Source organism: Prionailurus viverrinus, chromosome B3 (assembly GCF_022837055.1).
Source record: "Prionailurus viverrinus isolate Anna chromosome B3, UM_Priviv_1.0, whole genome shotgun sequence".
Lineage (NCBI taxonomy): Eukaryota > Metazoa > Chordata > Mammalia > Carnivora > Felidae > Prionailurus > Prionailurus viverrinus.
In genome coordinates, this window is record NC_062566.1 from 120,997,899 (window position 1) to 121,018,235 (window position 20,337).

The 20,337-nt window shown below is 36.1% G+C and overlaps 1 protein-coding gene across 6 annotated transcripts in view; it reads right to left on the bottom strand.

Moving 5' to 3' along the window:
- The window catches only part of CEP128 (centrosomal protein 128), a 389,769-nt gene that overhangs the window by 316,759 nt on the left and 52,673 nt on the right, over positions 1-20,337 (bottom strand). For 5 of the 6 annotated variants that reach the window (XM_047863627.1, XM_047863628.1, XM_047863625.1 and 2 more), the window contains exon 9: positions 8,092-8,208. The exons of the other annotated variant lie outside the window; for it this stretch is intronic. In XM_047863627.1, the coding sequence (XP_047719583.1) occupies positions 8,092-8,208 (117 nt within the window). The remainder of the gene's footprint in view (positions 1-8,091; positions 8,209-20,337) is intronic. 6 annotated transcript variants of the gene reach the window in all.

The window sequence follows — 20,337 nt, forward strand, 5'->3', positions numbered from 1 at the left end:
AAACTAATAATCATAATATCTAGCAAGACTAATAATGAAAAAGGAAAAAGGAATAACTAAATAACACTAAAGCAAAAGAGTAACAGCTTCAGAGAAAGATTTAAAAATAATAAATCAGAGCTATGATTGCTTTTTTTTTTTTTAAGTTTATTTATTTTGAGAGAGAGAAAGAGAGTCCATGTGGGAGCTGGGGAGGGGCAGAGTGAGAGTGAGAGTGAGAGAGAGAGAATCTCCAGCAGGCTCCACAGTCAGTATACAGCCCAACTCAGTGCTCAAACTCATAACCTGAGCCAAAACAAAGGGTTAGACACTTAATCGACTGAGCCACCCAGGTGCCCCCTATGATTGCTTATTAAAATTAATTTCAAAATACAGACAAAATGGATAACATATAAAATCATGAATTACCAAACTGACTTAACAAGTAAAAAGGCTATATAAACCAAGAAAGAAAGAAAGAAAGAAAGAAAGAAAGAAAGAAAGAAAGAAAGAAAAGAAAAAGGAAGAAAGGGAAAGGAAGAAATAGAAAGAAAGGAAGAAATTGAAAACCTCAGGCAACCAAAAAAATAACAGGTATAAATGGTTTTATGGGTGAGTTTCAACAAACATTCAAGAAATAGACAATCTCTCTCTTAAACAGAGCCAGGAAATAGAAAAAGAAGGAATCTACCAAATTCATTTTATGAGGTTAATGTAACCTTGCTTCCAAATCCAAGAAGACAAGTACAAAGAAAATTATAAGCCCTCAATCATAAACATAAAGATAAAAATCCTAAGAAAATGCTAGCAAATTAACTCAGCAATGTATAAGAATCAACACATTTTGACCAAATAAACAAGTGCTAGGAGGGGTCAAAATTCATTGATAACATTCACATTTCAATATCAAAAGAGAAATACAGCAAGCAGCAAGAGTATTTAATAAATTCCACAACACATTATGATTTTTAAGAAACAAACAAACAACTTCTTGAAAACCTATGAATAGAAGGCAATGTTCTTAATCTGATAAAGGACAGCACTGAAAAAAAAAAAAAAAAAAAAAACAGAAGCAAACAATATGAAACACTAACACTTTGGAAGCATTCCTATAAAAATAGGAACAAAGCAAAAATTCTTGCTATCTTTGTTTCTATTCAATATTGCACTTGAGTTTCTAGCCAGTGCAATAAAGCAATGACAAAAAAAATGAATAATAAAGTTAGAGACTAAACTGCCTTTCATTTTATATATGATTATCTACACAAAATATAGTACATGATAGTAATACATGAAGGTTCCTAACAAATTAGAAAATAAGATTAAGCAAAAGCGTTGCATACAAAAGCCACATATAAAACAAACTGTGCTCCTACATATTCTAAATAACCAATCAGAGATGCAATAAAAGAAAATATTCCATTCACAATAGAAAGGAAAACCCTAAGATACCTGGGAATAACTCTAACAAAAATGTATAAGACCTTTCTATAAAATTATAAAACATTACTGAAGAACATTAGAAAATACCTCTCCAAATTAATCTATATATTCAGTGCAATTACAATCAAAATGCCAGCAGTATTTTTCATGGAACATGACAAGAGATTTTCATTATCATTTACCAAGATATAATGAAAGCTATAATAATGAAGACAAAATGCTATCAGTTCGGGGATAGACAAACAGATCAATACAAAAGTATATAGAACCAGACAGACACCATGGGGAACTAGATATATAACAGAAGTAGCATTTAAATCAGAGGGGAAAGAACAAATTATTCAAAAATGATGTTGAGGCAACTCATTAGTCACATAAAAAACAACATAGATTCCTTCTTCCTGTCATTAAAAAAGTAAAATTCCTGAGGGAAAACACAAGCAATCCAGTATTTCCAAATGAGCAGTGATAAGCAAGCTATCTGTATGGGCACAAATGCAAACTGCCGACAAATATGTGAAAAGACGTTCAAGTTCACTAATAGGGAAATGCAAATAAACATAAAAATGAGTTAATGCTTTATACCCAGGAGCCTGGCAAATATTAAAGAGAATGGAGAGAAAAGGGCCATTCTCAACCATTTCATGAACAGAAATGTAAAAGGTTGGAACCTTCTGAAAAAATAATCTTATAACCTCTATTATGATAAAAATCCAACCGTAGTAATAAAAGATTAAGTTTGAACCACATCAGCTAGTTCAAGGAATTTCCAGGAAGTATTGGTGGGAGGAAAAAGCAAAATGCAGAATGTACATATATATAATGTGATCTCATTTTATCAAGATAAAATATACAAAAAATCCTATACATGCAAAGGTGTAATATGGTCCACAGATGTCTGTCTAGGACAATTAAGAGCAATAATTAGGGAAAATATAAAGGGATCTCTTCCACATGTTTACACTGGTTCCTTTTTCTTAGTGAGTAGGATTAATGGTTGATAACGAGAGAACACATAAGAGATAGGGGAATGAGCCAAACAAATAAATAAAGCTACATTAAAAAGAATGCATGAGCATTTATGATATGATCACATCAGTTACACATTTATTAAATGTGGTTACTTTCCATATTTAATAACATATTTATATAAAATACTAATAAAATATTTAATAAATATGTTAATAAATGTTTAATATTTAATAAAAATAGTAATAGGAATAGTAATTAGTAATGACCTGAGACAAAAAAACCTCATGTGAAATATATCACTAGAAGCTGAATAGTGAGTGAGGAGAAAAAAGCCATGTCTGTAAAAGGAGAAAAATAGTTGATGGGATCTGGGTTTATTGAATAAAAACCATGGCTTAAAATAAGGCTCAGATTTATCCCACACAAACAGCTCCACTCCATAAAGAATACACACTAGAGCAAGAATTTTTGAATTTCCCCCAGCTACACACATTTTCCTACAGAATAGTACACGTGTAGTTGTGCTTTTGTGATACTCAGTGCTCTCAGGCCCTTGGCAGTCTGAAGGCCCCAAATGTCACCCTTACTGTGTTATTCTCTGCTTACCACATTCCTCCCCCCCCCCCCGGTCACCTGGGCCTGAAAAGGACTGCATTCTAGAACTCATGTCCCAGGGACTGGGAAAATACAGTACATCTTCTGAGCTTTCCACGGAACTTGTATTTTACATTCCTGTTTGCTTGTAAATTCTACTGGTCTTTCTCAAAGCCCAAGAAGGCTACTGGGATGGTCAAAGTCAGGATGATTTAACCGACATTTATATAAAAGGCATCTAATAACATTAATGGGGTAAGGGAAGTGTGTACTAAGAAATAAACATGTGAAAATGTGGGGGCACAGACTATGCCAACATGAGAGGATAAAGTGCCATGCAAAAGTTATGCAATTCAGCCCTAGAAAGATAAGTGAAGGGGAGTTCAAAATCAACCAGCCTTAGAAAGTCCCCTGTGGCTCCAAACCGGAGTAGGGGAGCCTTGAAAGGAAAGGGTTAATGAGGGGCACGTTAGAACATTTGCCTGACTAGGTTCTCCTCTGAATTGACACAGAAGTCTCAAGGGAGATGCTAAAGCTATTAAAAGGACATTAAGAAAACATTCTTGGCTTCCTTAGAAGCTTCTCCCTTAATGAGTCCAAACTAAATACATTTATAAACTGTACCCAAGGCTTTTCTTAGGTGAAGTATCCATATTACTCAGCATCTCTGGAGCCACAATGACATTTCTGGGAAGGAACAAACAGCTATTTCTTCATTAGTTTTTCACAATTGGTACGAATGCCAAAAGATGAAGAAAAATATTGAAAAAAAAATCTATCAATCACTTTAATTTTTCTGTACATGACTTTAATGTTACTGATGAGGCTCACATAATCTGGTTTCCCATAGACAGACTGAAAAACCACTGAGCTGGACTCCCATCTTACACTAACAATTCCCCACTAATCTTCACCATCTTCAATTAAGATTCCATCCTTTACCTTCCCCCACAGGCTTCTCCACAAAGCACCTTTAAACCTTGAGGCACCTGATTCCCCCAAGATCATCAGCAAGCATGGAATATTACTGGTGGGGTAAGTGGGAGAGCTAGCACTTTAACATTCTACGAAATGATCTGAGAAGCATTTACAAATATGCACCCAGCATTTGTCTCATGTATTTTGTTTTAAGTAATTAAAATGAAGATGGAGAAATAACAATCAATTTACAAGAAACAGCTAGGAAAAAAAAAAAAAAACAAGTCAGGAATTCCCAAGATGCCATAGCCAAGAGTTAGAAATTTTATCTAGGATCTTATGTTATTTTGGGGCCTGCAAAAAAGAAAAAGCTTTGACTTGAGCTTACTTCTAAAGACCTCATTTGTGACCCTAACACTCACCATGCCAACCCCACTCCACTATATTTAACTAATCAAAGTTAGCTTACTAAGAGTTTGTAATATGATAAACATTAAACAAATATTTTATTGTTTGCATACTGGTTTGACAAGGAAAGACCGAGGGTTATAGGCTGAACAATATTTGAATTTGATTAATAAAAGTTCAGAGTACTAGAATAACCATTCAAAATTTTAAAAAGATATATAAAAAGAATATTTACTGCACAATATGAAATATTCATCTCTCTAAAAAGGCCTCTGCTGAGATCCCAAAACAACATAGTTTAAAATATGAAGTCTGGGGGCGCCTGGGTGGCGCAGTCAGTTAAGCGTCCAACTTCAGCCAGGTCACGATCTTGCGGTCCGTGAGTTCGAGCCCCGCGTCAGGTTCTGGGCTGATGGCTCAGAGCCTGGAGCCTGTTTCCGATTCTGTGTCTCCCTCTCTCTCTCTGCCCCTCCCCCGTTCATGCTCTGTCTCTCTCTGTCCCAAAAATAAATAAACGTTGAAAAAAAAATTTTTTTTTAATAAATAAATAAAATAAATAAATAAAATATGAAGTCTGAAGGCCAGTGAAGGTCCTTACCAAGTTAAGAAAAACTGACATTCATGTGACATCAGTAGCACATGAGTAGCTGACACTTAATAAAGGGAGTAGATTCCAGAGTGTCCACAGCTCACATGCTTAGACCAGGAGGGGGAAAAACACACATACACATTAAAAAGTGAACAAACAATTCCTTCTTAAGACCTCTAAACAAGAAGAGGAGAGTGCCGTTCTCAATCTATTTCCAATGATTAATACTGTGTTTTTCATTAAATGGGAATAAAGTTCTAAGGACCTCATTAGATCACTAAAAAGAAGCAGGTTTTAACCAAAACTACATATTGCCTCGCTGTAATATGACATTATACCTAGAAATCTCTGACATCCTGGAATTTTTTAATGAATACTCCTAATCTCTTAACAATTTTTAAATGTCATAATATTCACCAAGATTGAATTATACATTTTAAGGAGGCAGAAGAGTACAGTGGCTAAAATCAGGCCTCCTTACTCACCTATACTTTCATTTTCTCACCACAGCCAGAAACAAAATATATCAATTACTATGATCGTACAGTACAGGTATTTGCAAAGTGTTTTTTAATATTGAACAAAAAGCAAAGTGTTTCCTCTCCTTAAACATGACCTTTCCAGAACAGCCTAAGCCACTTAACTTGGGAGTAGGAAAACGTATCAGCCTAAATTAATCCTTTCCAGCTTCCACTGCACTGTTTAATCCAAAACCACCTTTTAAAAGCATATAGGTCACCACTTAAAGTGACAAAATATGAAATTAAACATTTCTCATCAATAGTGATCCTCTATTGTATTGTCAGAGATGGAATTCCAAATCACAACTCAAGCTTTTAGTCAAATTGACAATTACAATGCAAATATTCAGGCTCTGGTTTCTCAAGAATAGGGGTGGGAAGCAATCTTCCTCTCCTTCTTTCTTTGTAATTTTGTGCATTCTGCAAAGAAAGAGGAAAATAAGTACAGAAAATTTCTCTAATTTTCTCTTGTAAAAAAGAACAATTGTCTCTTCAGTACTATTCTTAAGCTCACCAGATGCAATTTGCTTTGAGAACAAATGTATAAAAATCAAGGTTTTTAAAAAAAGGCTACCCACATGCTGTATCTAATTATTCAACAAAGTATCCTCTTCAAAGTAATTACCAACTAACAAGGGTATGCCTCCTTTTGTGAAACGGAGAAAAACGGAACTTTAGAAAACAAAAGTAGATTTTTCTGTCAGCTTACATTATAATTTAAGGTGGCACTTTTTGCTCCTAATTTTCAATTGGCAGTGTCTCCTAATACTTAGGAAAAATTTTTAATCCATCAATTTATAAGGGTTAGTGATGTTCATGCACACATAAGTGCATTTGTAGAACACCATTTTTAGAGAAAACCATTTTGTAAAGAAGAAATCATTTTTTTAACTTTTTAAGTTTTCTTGTTTTAATTTTTTATACTTTATGTATAGATCTAAGACACATTTAAAGGGAATTTCAACAAATTAATTTTCTACAATGATAGTAATAAAACATCACCAATGTAATATAGTGAGAATTCACAAATCTACACCAACATTAAGAGAAAAAGCAAAGCCCTTCCACACGGGAGGAATCCAATTCATAAATGTAGAAAAAATGATGCAATGTGCAAAAAAAAAAAATCACCATTTAGCATCACTTAGGAGTTTTAACTGTTTCAAGAGAGAATATTAATAAATGTTAACATCTGTGGGTAAAAGTATGATAAGATATAAGCTATTTCCAAGTTTCTAAGAATCTCCCCATAAAATAATTAAAAAGGCCTAATAGTAAACTTTACAGTGAAGAAACCTGGCAGATAACACCTCAACCAAATGTTCCATTTTTACTGGTAAAGGGACAAATGGACATTACATGCCTCCTAGTAAGATATCCTGGGAAAAGTGAAATACCAATTCTCTGGATTTCCTGCCAAAAGTACATAACCTGAATTTAGTCATGAGGCAACATCAAAAAACCAAAAAGAAAGGCATTCTACAAAATAACTGGCCAGTACTCTGCAAAGTTGTCACGGTCATGACAAAAAAGAAAAATTGAAAAAACTGTTCCAGACCAAAGAGACATGATGGTCACATGCCATATGTGACCCTGTACTGTACCCTGGCCCAGAAAAGGATGTTAGTAGCAAAATTTGAATAAAAACTATAGGTTATTTAAAAAAAAAAAAAAAAAACACTATAGATTATATCATAGTATTGATCCAAAATTAATTTCCTGTGATTATGGAAGAGAATGTACACACCTTATTATTTAGCTATGTAAGTATTTACATCGTGTCTGCAACCAGCTCAAAAAAATCGTATCTAATAAAAATAATTATTTTACATTATTATGATTATTATAACATACATACATATATAATGATAAAACAAGTAAAATGTGAATTTATTCAGGTAAAACGTGAATATTGGGAGAATCTAGGTAACGAGTATACAGAAGTCCTTTGTTGTAATTTTTTCAATGCCCTCATAAGTCTGAAATTTCAAAAGATACCTGAAAGGTAAGTGATCTCAATTTTGAAATGGTTTGACCATAGTCCAGTCTAGGGGTTGGCAAACTTTTATAAATGGACCAGACAGTCAATACTTCAGGCTTTGTGGGTCAGATGGTTTCTTTTACAACTCCTCAATGCTGCCACGGTGTTTTAAAATAAAAACAAAGAACAAAATAAACACCACCTTCCACAAATAGTAAGAATGGAACTGCTTGTTCCAATAAAACTTTATTTACAAAAATACACAGTGGGCCACATTTGACCCATTGGCCATAGTTTGCTGACCCCTGGTCTAGTTCATGCCAAGGAAAATTTATCAGAATAATAATACTTTCAGTTAACATTTTGAATACATGCCAGATACTACATTAGGTAAAAACCTGATTAGGTAAAAACTATTATTATTTCCACTTTCCACAGAGAAAATGAGCCCAGACAAACTAAGGAACTTGCTCAAGGTCACAAAGCTAGCAAGCAGCAGACTTTGGGTTTGAACCAGGTAGGGCTGTCTTCTTCACACTGAACTATGCAAACTATATGTATATTTCTTATATGGAATGAAATATACTGCCACATGCAACAACCAAGGAACTCTAATCATTTTAACAGCAGCTAAGTAATTACCAAACTTAAGATTTACTCTCTGAGAAGGTATTTTTTTTACAAACCTCCTGTAGCTGCAAAGAAATAAGTCCCAGTTGATCCTGCCGTCTTTCCACCAGCTCCCTTTCTGTGCGCATCTCTCTCTCTATTTCCTGAAGCCGTCGTTCCACCCGATCTGAAACCTTAACATCAACAGACAGAAACAGTGACATGATAGAGCTAGTAGGCAATAAAAGACAACATTGAAGAGATATTTCATGCCGCATACACTACTGCCTATATAGCATTTAAGAATAGCTTGTTTATAGTGCCCTTTTTAACGATGCTTATTATAAAGCAGATCACAAAAAAACTGACTGAAAGTTACAGAAGAAAACATTCATTAGTCTCCAAATAATCCAGACCTAGAACCCAATGAAGGACTTAAATCTTTCAAAGTATAATATAATAATCAGAAGATCAGAGTTAAAATAGACTAGAAAAGAGTGCCCTCTGGTGAATTAGAAGGAAAATGCCAAGTTTGCCAACAACTGCATTATTACTCTATTAATGATAAACTGATCTATTTAGTTCTTTTTCATTTTAATTATCTATAAACATGACCTGCCTAGAAAGGTTTTGATGTCTATGAGCAGCAAATAATTAAAAGCGTTTTTCATGAGCTTGTCAATCTTTTCTACTGTGATCTACTGAAAATAAACCAGCTGTAAAAGATCAAAAGCTAAAGTCAAACAGAAAAATGTTTAATTGGGACCCTCTAAAATAAACATGAAAAAATTTCTTTCTCTGATGCAAGATTTTCCTTGCTAAAAGTTGTACAAATTCAAACACATTTCATGTGTATCATTATACAGACCCCTAAATAAAATTTACCTATTTGACAATGTATATTTGGTGAAGCAGGATACAAGGGATAGAAAACATTTGGATTCATTTAAGAGAAGCAATAAATACAGCCTCATTATAAGAAATCTTTTGCCAACAATTCTATATAGCCAGGAGGGTCTTGGTCACAAGGAATTTTACTGGGACAATGGAAATGTTGTAAACTGGATTATGGTGATGGTTGCACAACTCAGTACATTTACTAAAAATCACTGAACTGTACACATAAAGCAGATTAATTTTATGATAAATTATACCTCAAATCAAGTTGGTTTTTAAAAAGACATTGGTCAATATAAGTTTAATCTGCCAATAAACACTGAACAAAAATATCCTACCAAAAAATTTAGCAGTTACTATTTACTAAGAATGATCATTCTTGGGTTTCCAATTTCTACTGCTTAAAAACAACTAAGATATTTACTGTGATATTCACAGTGCTTTACTAAAAACTCAAAACATCCTTTAGCATTAAGCTTTTCATTTATCCTAGTAATCAACCTTGTCCCATTTAACAATTTACTACTGCATCTGAAATAAATGCAGTACCTACTGTAGCAGAAAACAATACTGAATACTAAAAAAACAAAAGGTTAATTCATGCAATTTTTACAAAATTGAAATACCTATGAATGTAAAAAGTAACTAATAGCAACATTCATCAGAAAATAAATAATACAGAACCATCTCACACTTATTAGGATGGCTATCCAAAAAAACAGAACAACAAAATTAAAAAAAAAAAAAAAAAAAAAAAAAAAAAACAGAAAATAACAGGTGTTGGAGAGAAACTGGAACCCTGGTACACTGTTAGTGGGAGTATAAAATTGTACAGATCCTATGGAAAACAGTAAATTGCTTCCTTAAAAAATAAAAATAGTTACCAGCAGTTCTATTTCTAGACATACACTCAAAAGAATTGAAAGCAGGGTCTTAAAGAGTTATTTGTAGACCCATGTTCATAAGCAGCATTATTCACAATAGCCAAAAGATGGAAGCAACCCAAGTGTCCCCTGACAGATAAATAGATCGACCAAATGTGATTTACACAATACAATGGAATATTATTAAGTCTTAAAAGGAATAAAATTCTTACACATGCTACAACATGGATAAACCTTGGAGACATTATGATAAGTGAAATAAGCCAGTCACAAATAGAAAAATACTGTATCACTCCACTTATATGAGGTACCTGGAGTAGTGAAATTCATGCAGACAGAAAGTAGAAAGGTGATGTCCAGGGACTAGAAAACGGGAGTTTGGGGGGTTGGCACTTAATGGGTATAGTTTGTTTTACAAGATAAAAAGAGTTCTAAAACAATGAATGTAGAGGGAGCCAAGATGGACGAACAGCATGGAAGTTATTGTGTCTTGCATCCATGAAATACACTCAGACCAACACTATACCATCCTGCACACCTAGAAAAGTGATCTGAGGATTAACACAACAACATGCACAACCTGAACCACAGAAGTCAGAAGGTACACAGTGTGGAGAAGTGAACTTGAGGACAGAGAAGCCGCAGAGGGCAGAGAGGTGCTTTTGAGTGTGGAGAGAGAACAGAAGACGGTGGGGAGAATACAGGAAAAACACCCCCCACAAAAGCAGATGGAGAGAAAGTGGAAAATTGGAAACAGCCACAGGGACTGAACTAAAAAGGGAGAAAAGAGAAAGGAGAGGGTTTAAATTCCATTAAGACTATAAACAGGGGGACCGCAGATCGTCTGCAACTCCGCAGCTCAATACGTGGCAGTGCTCTGGTTAACAGCAAATCCCCAGGAGAAGAGTGGGGTCCAGGAGGTTCTTGAGCCACACGGGGAGAAGCAGTTCCACTGCTGGAAGGACATTTGCTAAAGGCTTGGAGGCAACCTGGGCCGAGGAGACCCCAGAGAACGGCAACATCGCTGATCCTGGAACAAGGTCATTAAGGGTGAACACTAGTGCCAAATATGTGTTGTGATTTTCCATAATCCCTGAAATGCTGCTGCTACACTATCTAACGAACTTTTTCCGGAGCCGGCGGGCCCCTGGCCGCAGTCTATGGGCTTCGTCAGCAGCACAGTAATGCGAATTTTCCTGGGTGCGGCCAGCATTCAGCCATTGCTTGGTGAGACCCTCCGCAGAGGGGCAGAACGGGTCAAAGCTGCAGTCCCTCAGAAGTAAGGGGCCAGGGAAAATGGCCACATCTGAGACAAAACTCGGGAGAGAGGTAAAACCTGGGGCTCAGTCATGGACAGTGTAAAAGCAGGGAGTGGATGAAAGCTGAAGACAAAGGACGGGTGAGAGATTGCTGATCAAGGAGAAGACAGTTCCAATACTAGAGACTGGGTAGCTTTTTGATGCCATTTTCACCACTCCCACACATGCACATATGCACCTACAAGTGCCACAACAATCCACCCCAGTAGGCTAGCAGCACCATCTACTGGAGAACTGAGCTGTTAAACTCAGCCCCACCCAAATGAGCCAACCTCACTCTTCAAGAACAGAAATCTCACCGCCTGCTTAGTTTATGGACTATAAAGTGCTTCATAGTCTGACATCCAGGGTAAAACGAAGTAATTTCAGTCGTATTTCAGTATGTTAGCAGGTGCATCTATTCATTTTTTTTTTCATTTCTTTTCTTTCTTGAATACAGAAAGAGAAATAATTCACTTTGATTTTCCATTTTTACTAAAAATATTTTTCTTTAATTTTGTTACTATATTTTTTACTTTTGTGTAAATTTTTCCAAGTTCTAGTTTACGTCCATCATTTCATTTTAGTCTACTTCAGTGTATTCATTTTTTCAAATTTTCAAATGATTTCCTTTTTTTTTCTTCTTTCCCCTTTTCTCTCTAATCTATCAAGCCACTTTCAACACCCAGACCAAAACACACCTAGAATCTAGCATCACTTATTCGATTCTTTTTGTGTGTTTTTAATTTTTTAATTTTAATATTTTTTAATTTTAATTTTTTTACTTTAATTTTTTCTACCTCATTAATTCCTTTTCTCCCTTCAAAATGACAAAACAAAGGAATTCACCCCAAAAGAAACGGCAGGACAAAATGACAGCCAGGGACTTAACCAATGCAGATACAAGCAAGATGTCTGAACCAGAGTTTAGAATCACAATAATAAGAATAGTAGCTGGAGTCGAAAACAGATTAGAATCCCTTTCTGCAGAGATAAAAGAAGTAAAAACTGGTCACGATGAAGTAAAAAATGCTATAACTGAGCTGCAATCATGGATGGATGCAGCAGCAGCAAGGATGGACGAGGCAGAACAGAGAATCAGTGATATAGAGGACAAACTTATGGAGAATAATGAAGCAGAAAAAAAGGGAGATAAAGGCAAAAGAGCACAATTTAAAAATTAGAGAAATCAGTGACTCATTAAAAAGGAACAACATCAGAATCATAGGGGGGAAGAGAGAGAAATAGGGGTAGAAGGGTTATGTAAGCAAATCATGGCAGAAAACTTTCCTAACCTGCGGAAAAACACAGACATCAAAATCCAGGAAGCACAGAGGACCCCCATTAGTTTCAACAAAAACCATCAACAAGTTATATCATAATCAAATTCACAAAATACTCAGGCAAGGAGAGAGTCATGAAAGCAGCAAGGGAAAAAAAGCCCTTAACCTACAAGGGAAGACAGATCATGTTTGTAGCAGACCTAGCCACAAAAACATGGCAGGCCAGAAAGGAGTGGCAGGATATATTCAATGTACTGAATGAGAAAAATATGCAGCCAAGAATTCTCTATCCAGCAAGGCTGTTAACCAAAATAGAAGGGAAGATAAAAAGTTTCCCAGACAAACAAAAATTAAAGGAGTTTGTGACCACTAAACCAGCCCTGCAAGAAATTCTAAGGGGGACTTTCTGAGGGGAGAAAAGATGAAAAAAAAAAATAAATAAATAAATAAATAAATATTAATAAATACATACATACATACATACCAAAATCAACAAAGACTAGAAAGGACCAGAGAACACCACCAGAAACTCCAACTCTACAAGCATCATAATGGCAATAAATTCATATCTTTCCGTACTCACTCTAAACATCAATGGACTCAATGCTCCAATCGAAAGACACAGGGTAACAGAATATTTAAGAAAACAAGAGCCATCTACATGCTGTTTACAAGAGACCCACTTTAGACATACAGACACCTTTAGATTGAAAGTAAGGGGATGGAGAACCATCTATCATACTAATGGTCAACAAAAGAAAGCCGGAGTAGCCATACTTATATCAGACAATCTAGACTTTAAAATAAAGACTGTAACAAGAGATGCAGAAGGGCATTATATCATAATCAAGGGGTCTATCCACCAAGGAGACCTAACAATTGTAAGCATTTATGCACCAGATGTGCAAGCACCGAAATATATAACGCAATTAATCACAAACATAAAGAAACTCATTGATAGCAATAGCATAATAGTAGCAGACTTCAACACCCCGCTCACAGCAATGAACATATCATCTAGTCAAAAAATCAACAAGGAAACAATGGCTTTGAATGACACACTGGACCAGATGGACTTAACAGATATATCCAGAACATTTCATCTTAAAGCAGAATATGCATTCTTCTCCAGTGCACATGGAACGTTCTCCAGAATAGACCACATACTGAGACACAAATCAGCCCTCAAGAAGTACAGAAAGATCGAGATCATACCACCCATATTTTCAGACCACAATGCTATGAAACTCAAAATCAACCACAAGAAAAAATTTGGAAAGGTAACATATCAGAGTTGATATGAATCAATTAAATTTATTACTAAGATGTGAAAAAGCCCTAAATCTGCTGTTATAAAAACAGCAAAATAATAAAATACAAATTAGAATGTCTTTTAATGTTAGCATTTAATGAAAGAAGGTAAAAGAAGCAAAAGCATTCTGTTTATGGGATTGTATTCTGGCTTTTCAGTATGTTGATTCCTCATATCCTGAACAATATCTGCTGGTTTAAAATCCATTTCAGTAAATACTTGTTATATATTCTGCTGCTGTAATCTATGCAATAACCATGTCATCCTAAATGCGGTGTCGACAGATTTCTCAAAGTTCAATTAATGACCAACTCTTGCAGAAACAGCTGGATCCACATGAACATTTTTAATTTAAACAGTTACTGCCCTATAGAAAACTAGAATAGGGGCGCCTGGGTGGCGCAGTCGGTTAAGCGTCCGACTTCAGCCAGGTCACAATCTCGCGGTCCGTGAGTTCGAGCCCCGCGTCAGGCTCTGGGCTGATGGCTCGGAGCCTGGAGCCTGTTTCCGATTCTGTGTCTCCCTCTCTCTCTGCCCCTCCCCCGTTCATGCTCTGTCTCTCTCTGTCCCAAAAATAAATAAACGTTGAAAAAAAAAAAAAAAGAAAACTAGAATAAAATAGACTTTTACTCCATGAATAATCAAACTTAATAAATACACTCAATAAATATCCCACTCAAATGGGTAGAATGGAGACAACTAATAAGCTGAAATTTCCCTGTGGTATGAGGCCCATGCAATATTGATTATTACCAAAATTAAGTCTTAACAGAAAATATTTTTCATAATATTATGTTATAATCAATAACTATTCCCTTCCAATGGGAAGTATGAAAGAAAGAAACTAAACGAACAAAATTCTATGAGTCACAAAGGATTAACAAATCAGATCTTGGCATGTGTGATAGGAAACAATACTTTTTGCTTCTCAAAGAAAATTGTGTCCTGTAAACTTTTAAGATATATTTTAGTTACTGAGAAAATGCACGATAAGCAACTGTAATCTTAGAACAATGTACAATAAATGTGATTAACAATGGTTACCAACAGAACTGAAATTGGTGGGAGATAAGGGCAGGCATTCGTTTTTCTTTCTATATTTGTACAGTATTTTAAAGTTTTCCACAGTGAACATGTCTCACTTTGGTAATTGTATTTTGAACTTAAATCTAGATGGGAAACAGCTGCAGATGTTGTGAAGTTTAACATTCAAATAACAAAACTGCATCTTCTCTGACAGCATGCTATCATGAATTCACAAATACAACACAATATGTCAAACAGTTATGAAGTGTAAATGTTGACTTCAATTGGAATGAGTCACAAAAATCTATATTAAGCTTTGTACAAATTAGAAGCAAACATCATGTGGCCTTCAGAAGACCTTCTAAAATTCAACATTATTGTTAAGTTTTGCATTAGGAAATTGTTTCTCAATCAGGACTACATACACCCACATGATGTATGAGATGCCCTCACTTAGGTGACACCCTTACTTTGAAAGGAAATTACAGAAAACACAAAACAAGCTCTAGCAACACAACTTGATGGGATGAACTGGCAGATGAACAATTCAACCAGCGCACAATTAAGTGTGTATAATTTTCCAAGTTTAGACAATATAACAGGATATGCCCTGATGAGCTGGGCACACTGGACAGCTGGGTAAACTGGCAAATTATACACACCAATTAAACCAATGAGCTGAGCGTTAGTGAAGTGTGACATCCAGTTGTGCAATCATAGGTCTATCTGATGTGTAGTAAATCTTGATACATGGTAATAATGGTATGAAAGAAGTTGGACTTTTTTTTAAATTCAACTGTTAACTTTTAGCTCAGTAATTACACGTCAGATCCCCATTAATGCCCTTGACCATGCAGAGACTTCTTACTAGTTTTATTTACTATATGAAAGAAATAGAAATAAAGTGATAACTCTTCATTATGGACTCTTTGTCAGTAGTGAAAGGTGAACCATTAACAAATGTGATGTGCACTATGCAAATCAGTACTTTCAAACTCCAAACTCAAACTATCCCAAATAAACAATGTCCACAGCTTACTCAGAACTAAAATATCTCAGCAGAACACTGAGGATTTCTGAGTTTGGAGCAAAGTCTTTGTTATAAGCATGCTCACAAGTTGTGCACCTATGTACCAAGCAAAAGGAGCTTCATACTACAGCTGCAAAATAACAAGTCCTGGCAAAAATAGCATTAGAAATATCAAGTATAGTAAAAGAATCTGATACATATGAAAACATTCAGAGAGTTTCATTTCTAAAAATGACAGATCAGATAATTTACACCAAACCTTCCACTAAAAGAAACTGAAAAACTAGAAATATTTTAAACAAAAATCAGTTTTAAGGCACTAGAAAGCTAGTGGAGACCAACATGAAAGAGAAGAAAGAGAAGAAAGAAAGTAAGAGAGATTAGTCCATCTTTTTTCCCTGAAATATCAGCCTCCTTCAGAAAAAGCAGTTGTGACACTGAGAAGCTAAATAGAGTTTTTAACCAATGTGTGGAGTTACGGGGGGAAAACTGGAGTTGGGTACCTTTCTAAGGAAGGAGATCCCTAGTTAAACTTCCCCCACTCCACACCCAGCCTTCAGGCTACAATCCTGAAGAGCTATCCACTAGCAATAAGGTGAACCAGAAACAGCTGAACCCCAGCACTGAAGTTTAACATTGAAACAGCTCAGCAAAAATAACAAGGAAATCCATGATTGCTATAGCTCTTAATCTATAACAAAAAGTAATTATGTCCTCTCATACACAATAATTATCAAATTATTCATTCTTAAAGAAGAATGAAATGTATTTTCTGTCAAACAAAAGTAACTGATCAAAAATAAACAGTACACAAAAACAATTGTGATCGAAATCCAAGAAAAATGAGAAAGAACAGAAAAAAACAGACCATTAGAAGATCTAAACAATGGATGGGGCACCTGGGTGGCTCAGTCAGTTGAGCCTCTGACTTCAGCTCAGGTCATGATCTCATAGCTTGTGAGTTCGAGCCCCACACTGGGCTCTGTGCTGACAGCTTGGGAGACTGGAGACAGCTTCAAATTCTGTGTCTCCCTCTCTCTTTCTGCCCTTCCCTGCTTGTGCTGTCTCTGCCTCTCCCTCTCTCTCAAAAATAAATAAACATTAACAAAATTTTAAAAAAAAAGATCTTAACAATGGAGTTATGAAAGACAGATACATAGATTAAGGATTTTGGCAAAGAACTACAAAATTAAAAATGATGAAATGAAAATTCTAAGTGAAACATGATAAGCAGTGGGTGGATTAATAGAGTAGGTTAAGCTGAAGAGAAAGTAATTATATGAAAGTTCAGAAGAAAATATTCAAAATAATGAAAAAAATGAATAAAAATTTATAAAAATGAACCTAAGAAACAAAGGGAATAGGTACAAATCAAAAGAACACAACTAAGCTCACTATAGTAAAATTGCAGAAAACCAAAGAGTAAGAGGAAAAACTCAAAATCAAATTGGAGAAAAATATATACGACTATCAAAAAAGCACCAACAAGGGGCGCCTGGGTGGCTCAGTCGGTTAAGAGTCCGACTTCGGCTCAGGTCACAATCTCACGGTCCGTGAGCTCGAGCCCCGCGTCAGGCTCTGGGCTGATGGCTCAGAGCCTGGAGCCTGCTTCCAATTCTGTGTCTCCCTCTCTCTCTGCCCCTCCCCCGTTCATGCTCTGTCTCTCTCTGTCTCAAAAATAAATAAACGTTAAAAAAAAAAAAATTTTTTAATAAATAAATTAAAAAAAGCACCAACAAGGGGCACCTGGGTAGCTCAATGGGTTAAGTGTCCGACTTCGGCTCAGGTCATGATCTCACGGTTTGTGAGTTCAAGCCCCGCATTGGGCTCTGTGCTAACAGCTCAGAGCCTGGAGCCTGCTTTGGGTTCTGTGTCTCCTTCTCTCTCTGCCCCTCTCCAACTTGTGCTCTATGTCTCTGAAAAAATAAATAAATGTAAAAAAAAAATTAAAATTAAAAAAAAAAGCACCAAGACTCACAGCTGACTTGTCAACAGCAACAATGGAACTGAGAAATGATAAAATATCTTCAAAATACAGACAAGGGAAAAAAGAAAAAGGACTATTTCAAATTTTATATCCAGTGAAAATCTCTTTCAACAAAGAAAGTAAAGACATTTCAGACAAATACAGAGAGGGTCTGTCACCAAAGAACCCATTCCAAATGAAATTCTAAATTGGATATTTCAAGTATATATTCACTGTAAAGGAAATTTCAAATTATGTTCTTAGGGCAGAAAAGGAATCTCAAAATGCAAAAAGGAATGAGAAAGAAATGAAGACTGCTAAAGAGTAAATATTACTGTATAAAACATTAACAGTAATGTCTTATGTGGATCAATTATATAAAGAATGAAATTACTGACAATAAGAACATGAAAGTGGAAACACAAGTTAAAGGAGTTAGTGTGTTCTTAGATCCATGTATTTTCTGGAAAAAGCTTGAAGTGCTAGTTTATATTAAGATTTGATAAATTAAGAGTACATGTTTTAATACCTATATTAACCATAAAAATATAACAAAAGAAGGTACAATAACCAAGATAATAAATATGGAAAAAATTTTAAAATGAAAACTTGGGGTGCCTGGCACAGTCAGTTAAATGTTTGACTTCAGCTCAGGTTATGATCTCACAGTTCATGGGTTCAAGCTCTGCACTGGCAGTGTGAAGCCTGCTTGGGAATCTCTCTCTCTCCCTTTCTCTCTGCTCTTCCCTGACTCACGCTTTCTCTCTCTCAAAATAAATAAACTTTAAAAAAAAATTTTTTAAAGAAAACTAATAAACCCAAAGGACACAAGAAAAAAATGTAAAAAAAGAAAAATACAGGTGAAACCAACTGAAAGGAAACATAATATGGTAGATTTATATAAATTAAATGAATATTTACATAAATGTAATAGGGTAAATCCTCCAAATAAAAGACAAAGATTAATTTTTTTAATATTAAGTGACACTCTATAGTGTCATGAAAATATCCAAGTCAAAAAGCAAATCTTAAAAATGATGTATAAGACATAAGACCTCTAGATTAAACACTATAAAATAGCAATGGAAGGATTTGCTATGTTCATGAACTGGAAAACTCACATTGTAAACGTTTCAATGCTAAGTTGACCTATAGACACAATGAAATCTAATCAAGATCCCAGGTTTTTAAAATTTCACATGCTGATTCTAAAATGTATGCAGAAATGCAGAGTAAAAATTACACAAGATAAACTTGAAGAACAAAGTAAAAAGACTAACTCTAAGAGAGAGGAGTCAACATGGCAGAGAAGTAGGGGGACCCGAATTTCCCTCATCCATCAGCACAGCAGTATTGAGGCCAGAAGACTTGGAATTCCAGGAATCCTGGTTACAGAGTGACAGAAACATCTCCAGGGGCCCACGTGACAACTTGTCAGGCCAAAGGTGTGTGACTGTGAATTGGGAAAGGTAAAATAGGTGGGGAGGCAAGGAGGGGAGGGATCCGTTTCTGTGGAGACAAAAGGAAGAGAAAGAGAGGCTGTGGAAGTGTAGGATTGTATTTGGACAAGAGAAAAACCATGGACCGGGGAACAGAAAAAAAACAGAGAAAGAACCAATTTCTAACATGATCCAGGGTTGTGAGTTTTCCTCAACTGGCAGATTGGAGCCTGCCACCCTTTATGTGTGTCTAGGAGGAAGACGGAGCCAGCCCCTGGCTGGGTAGTGAGCTCAGAGGCAAAGTAGGAGAGACCAGTTCCTTCCCTTGAATGCTGTAGGAAGAAGGTATATAGCCATTCCAAGGACAAAAGACCTGGCAGGCACCTGCCAGCCAGAGGCCCTTTGTTGGCTGGCTGGGCAGAATGACACTACCCTGGAACCAGGGCAGAGCGGGATCCTTTAAGACATGGGGGTTTGAATCCCAGCAGAGCACTGGGAGGAGCGGGAGACAGTGGAGTGGGACAAACCGGGTTCACGCCCACGCAACACTGTGAGGACAGCCTGAACAGAGTGGTTTGAGACACCTGGTCTGGGGAGGAGAAACTAGGTTGTCATCGTTTTTCTCCCCATCACCAACAAGGTGAGGCTTCAGGGAACAGGACAGCGGCCTCCCAGTGGAGGCCGGACCCACCTACACCAAACCCCACCCCTCCCTGCCTGATAACTGTGTATTTACCGGAGCAGGATGGGCTCTGAGGAACCAGACAGCCCCTCCTCCAGACTAGCACAGCCACCGGTTCCAAGCCACCATCAGGTATCAGTTCTCCAGTTTTGCATTTTCTGATTTGATTCTTGGTCAATTCTTATTTTATATATACATTTTTTCTTCCTTTTCTTCCTCTCATTTCTTCCCTTCTCTGATTGTTGGTTTCTTTAAGCAGACATTTTTAATCTATTCTTTTTACATCTCTTTCATATCTCCTTCTTCTCTATTTTCCTGTCTCTCTCGGGATTAAGCCATATAATTTCTCTGATTTTCTGCCTGGTCACTTTTTTTTTTCTTTTCTTTTTCCCCACCCCTGTCATTTCTCTCTCTTTGTATGGGATAAGGCTTCTTCCACCACCCTCTCCTTTTTAAATTTTTTCCAGGGTTTCTTCAACGCACAAATCAAAGCACACCTGGTGGAA